The 4,404-nt window shown below is 45.4% G+C and overlaps 2 protein-coding genes across 2 annotated transcripts; one reads left to right on the plus strand and one right to left on the minus strand.

The window, feature by feature from the left end:
- Positions 1–481: 481 nt before the first annotated feature.
- SARC_12015 (hypothetical protein) lies at positions 482–1,798 on the plus strand (the record flags this gene model as incomplete). Its single annotated transcript, XM_014293887.1, has 1 exon — positions 482–1,798. The coding sequence occupies one exon, from the start codon at positions 482–484 to the stop codon at positions 1,796–1,798; it is 1,317 nt and encodes a 438-aa protein (XP_014149362.1).
- A 286-nt stretch (positions 1,799–2,084) lies between these two features.
- SARC_12016 (hypothetical protein) lies at positions 2,085–3,401 on the minus strand (the record flags this gene model as incomplete). Its single annotated transcript, XM_014293888.1, has 2 exons — positions 2,085–2,406; positions 3,054–3,401. 2 exons carry the CDS (start codon positions 3,399–3,401, stop codon positions 2,164–2,166), a joined length of 591 nt encoding a protein of 196 aa, XP_014149363.1. The 3' UTR covers positions 2,085–2,163.
- Positions 3,402–4,404: the final 1,003 nt, after the last annotated feature.

Genomic DNA, 4,404 nt, shown 5'->3' on the forward strand with positions numbered 1-4,404 from the left:
CCAGGGTGGGTATTTATCCATAGAGCGATAGTTGTCAATAAATAAAAATGATGTACACATTGTTGTCAGTGGCACACATTCCGTTTTACTTTTAGCCAGAAGTCCTTTTGAATCCAGAGGTACAGTACATACTTTGAAGTTGTTCCTTTTTGTTTCAGGAGAGTTTACATGTTGTTCAGATGTTGCTATTTGTCAAACATATGTATTTATACATTATATTTCTTTAACAAAAACAAATATAGGACAAGACTATTAATGGTATTTCGTTTATTACATAAATACTATATTTTAGTCTTTTTGTACTATGGAGTCAGTTCTTTTTTTTGAATTTCGGTTGGGAGCAGGGGGGTATCCCCATTTTACGCCCCAAATATCATACACACAAGCTATAAGCAGTGTGCCACACTGTCTAGACTACAGTATCAAGATATCAATATCAGTCGCTGACAACAGCCCTCGAACAGAAGTGCGAAGCCCAAACATGAAGTCGACGACGTCTGCTATCACGCTGACAAGTATCTGGCTGGCAGCCCAAACTAGCGCTTTCTCGCTTAGTGAGGCAGGGGACGAGTCGACGGGTCCATCTGCTGAGAACCTAGCCGACTATGAAATTTGCGAGAATACTGGAGATCAAGATTGTAATTACGCGTATTTGAAGGAAAATTTGCCCGAGGGAAAAAAATCATGGATTGTCGCACCCGACAGTAATACTGTTTGCCTTGATGGATCACCATTTGGTTTCCTGGTTTTTCCTGGTACAACTGATAGGGTCATGTTATGGTTCCAGGGAGGTGGTGCGTGCTACGACTATGAGACGTGTGTGGCAGCACCAACAGCACTCACACGTTTCTCACCCAACAGTGAGGGCTACTTCAATTATGATCTCGAGGGCAACCCTTTAGCTTCGGGTGGGTGGACTTCGATAGTAAACAACTGCTGCAGCGGCGATATGTTTATCGGCGATGCGACACGTGAACTTACTAACGGCACGCATACTGAGACTGTCCACTTTGCGGGTTACAACAACACCTTGGCGGTACTAAATTGGATGCAAGCGCAATCAGAATTTCCGGTCGACCAGGAGATAGCCTCCGGAGGATGCAGTGCTGGTAGCTTGGGTGTGCAGGTATGGGCTGACTATCTCGTGAGGAACTATGGTGTTGACAAACTTCAGCCTGACAGTTACATTGGAATGCTACCAAGAGAGGCCGGGGACACCATGTTACAATGGAACGCCTGCGGACCGGCCAAAGCACAATACTTAGAGCAGGATATAGTCGATCTGTGCGAAGCAGGAGGTCTACATGAGATGCCACCAGTCTTCAACGATTTCTTGGCGAAAAACCCGGAATTCCCCGTCGCCTACACTGGGTCGGCACATGATATTGTCCAGCGCGGCTACTACGCACTGCTGACTTCTCAAATTTATACTTGCGGTGTGATGGAGTATCTACCCGGGTTTGCCGAAGTTAGCTTGACTTTCTCTGACTATCTCTGGACTGCACTCACCGGTTATAATGAGGCTGATGTGAACTACTCGTACTACATTGTGGACACAACACAGCATAGCTTTGTTGTAAAGGATGATATTGTGAGCAACGAAGCTGTCAATAGCCCGTACTCAGACCTCACCATGTGGGAGTACGTAGGTAAGTTCCTGAACGAGGACGAATACCAAAACTCACCCTCATACCCAGCCGAATTGCCACCGACGTTAGCGCTGGATATCGATCCCACCAAGTTCTACGACTACATCAAACAACATCAAACAGTTCATTATCAAGAGCAGGATGCCTAACATCCGTGAAAGTGCTTAAGCCGAAGGTATTGAATATAGATCCAAAAAGTTTAGTATTAAAGCACCCACGATATATCATTTAGACTGAAATGAACAATCGTGTAATAGATACTTTTGAAGTATAAGAAAATACAATCACTAAGTGAGCGATTCATTAGAAATGGTACTTACAAAACATCATATAAAAAGTACTACAACATGATGTTAGACTGGCGATATAGTACATACAAACCCTCATGTAGCATGAACCACTATAAAGGATAATTGAAGTACTGCATAGTATGAGGCTAGACTGGCGAAAGGGTCCTTACAAACCCTCATATAGAATGCACCTTTACTATTAACTGAAGGACGGCACTACATGGCTATACGGGTGAAAAATCACATTCATCGTAGAAGCGCACTCTTTCCTCAATCACCAACTGGCTGAAAGTCTTGCTTGGGACCGTGCGCCCTCGACCTGTCCGCTTGCATGTGATACGGGTCTGGAGAGGTATGTACAAACACACCGACAAACACATGCCATGGTAGCGTTTCCACTCTGACTCCAACCAGAAACGCCCACGCCCAGAGTAGTGGGGTCGATCAGAGCATACCCAAGGTCGCCCCTGATGGTAAAGGTAAGGGAAGTGTTTGTGTTATGATTTGGTTGTTACGTTGTTGTAAGCAAGGATTTAATGAAGAGATGTGTAAGAAGTTCACGATGACCGACCGGTTAGTGGATGGTTGTAAAAGCAGATGCCCGCACCATCATTTCTAACACAACGTTGGTTTAATCGATTGAGATACATAGACCATAAATATATCTCGGTTTGAGTGCATATGTATATGCATGCTCGATTCGCGCCAGCTAGTAATACCTGAGCAACATCAATGCATCATATCATCACAGCCACGCCATGTGTGCACTTGGTAGCCATTACCCTCTACCCACCTTAGTCACCCGCACTCATCCTTACAATCCCACACTTGCCAGTATTTCTATTCGCCCCGCACGCACCTAAGACCAAATACTCACACACCGATACCTACACAATTTCACTCAGACCCACAGCTACACCCTCCCACACAGCCCTATAACCTCACAGGCTCACACCTCCACGTGCACACACATAATTCACCACACCCTCCCAAATGAACCCAGGATCACACTATACTTGACACACTAAGCTAACCCTCACACATCGTCACGCTCCCTTCTCTTCTACCTACACACCCTCCCACTCCAGCCCACGCAGAGTGTCTTCCCACTCACCTCATGGACGTACAAATGCGCCAGCGCCGGGCACGTGGTCCCCACTCGCAGCAGCGTATCCCAATCGGCAAACGTATCCACACGCAGCGTCGTGAGGGTAGTGAGGGTAGCAAGTGGCATAGCCCCCTGGCCACTCACCCAGCAGTTCAATGCCAGTGTGTGCAACTGCGGAAGCGGTGCGACGGCTGCTGTATCGGTCTGGTGGGTATGTGTGGCTTGGGTGTGGTTTTGACACGTGTGCGTGTCACAGGTTGCTGCGTTGTTTGGGCTTGTGTGTAGGGCACGGGTATGTCCGTTGAACCGTAGGTGCTCAATGGTCGGGGGTAGTATACTGCAGTCTTCGGGCATCTGTGTGGGAGAGGGGAAGGGGCGGTGAGGTATATATAGAATGTAATTTAGTGAGAAGGGCGGCGGGGTATATATAGAATGGAATGAAGTGAGAAGGACGGTAGTTGGAGAGGATGTACTAGAGTATGGTGTAAATGTGATGAAATAAGGGTATTTGAATATGATAAAGGGGGTCTGAATATGATAAGATAATGGTATCTAAATATGATAAAACAATGGTATCTGAATATTAAAAATACTGGAATTTGAATATGATATGATATGTTCTAGTATGATTGAAATACAATATGTTGGCTATTCCGAATAATACTATACGCAGGAGTAGGCAAAGACAGGACGATGATCAGGTCCAGGTGCTTGGCAAAAACATATCATATCCGCATATGCACACGATACAACTGGTTGATAAATGCGAGAAAAAAAACCCACGTGACAAATACAACTGATAGCGTAGGCACACACAGCACATACACTCTCCAGGGTAAGCCGTTGTAGTATCGGTAAGCGTTGCTTGATCATATCGCGCATTTGATCACGGTTTGTATCCATCCCACCAGAAACAAGCACACAAGCGCCACGCAGGCCGCGAAGCTTGGGCAGACTCTGTTTGACACAAATAGTGCACCGAGCTATGTTTAGAGATACGAGGAATAAGCAGAAGTGTGCAGTAGTCTCTCAGTATAGCAGTGTCTCACTCTGTCGGGTATGGCTCAGGTATAAGGGATTAAATCTGAAGTTCGAGCCCTAATACTTAGGATGTAGGCATCGAAATATGGTGCGAGTATTGTGCTAACAGAGAAGAGGGGTGGTCGCCATCTACAAATGTACTGCATACCTTATATGTATGTGCTTGAAGTGCCACACGCATAGCTTACGAGCATGTACAAGTTCAGAGTTCATACGAGTCATGTCATGGTGTCACCGAGTAGCGCCACAGTATATATATATATATATATATATATATATATATATTGTGAGTAATTAATTTAGTTCACGTAACGGT

The sequence above is a fragment of the Sphaeroforma arctica genome, assembly GCF_001186125.1.
Source record: "Sphaeroforma arctica JP610 unplaced genomic scaffold supercont1.2015, whole genome shotgun sequence".
Classification (NCBI taxonomy): domain Eukaryota; class Ichthyosporea; order Ichthyophonida; genus Sphaeroforma; species Sphaeroforma arctica.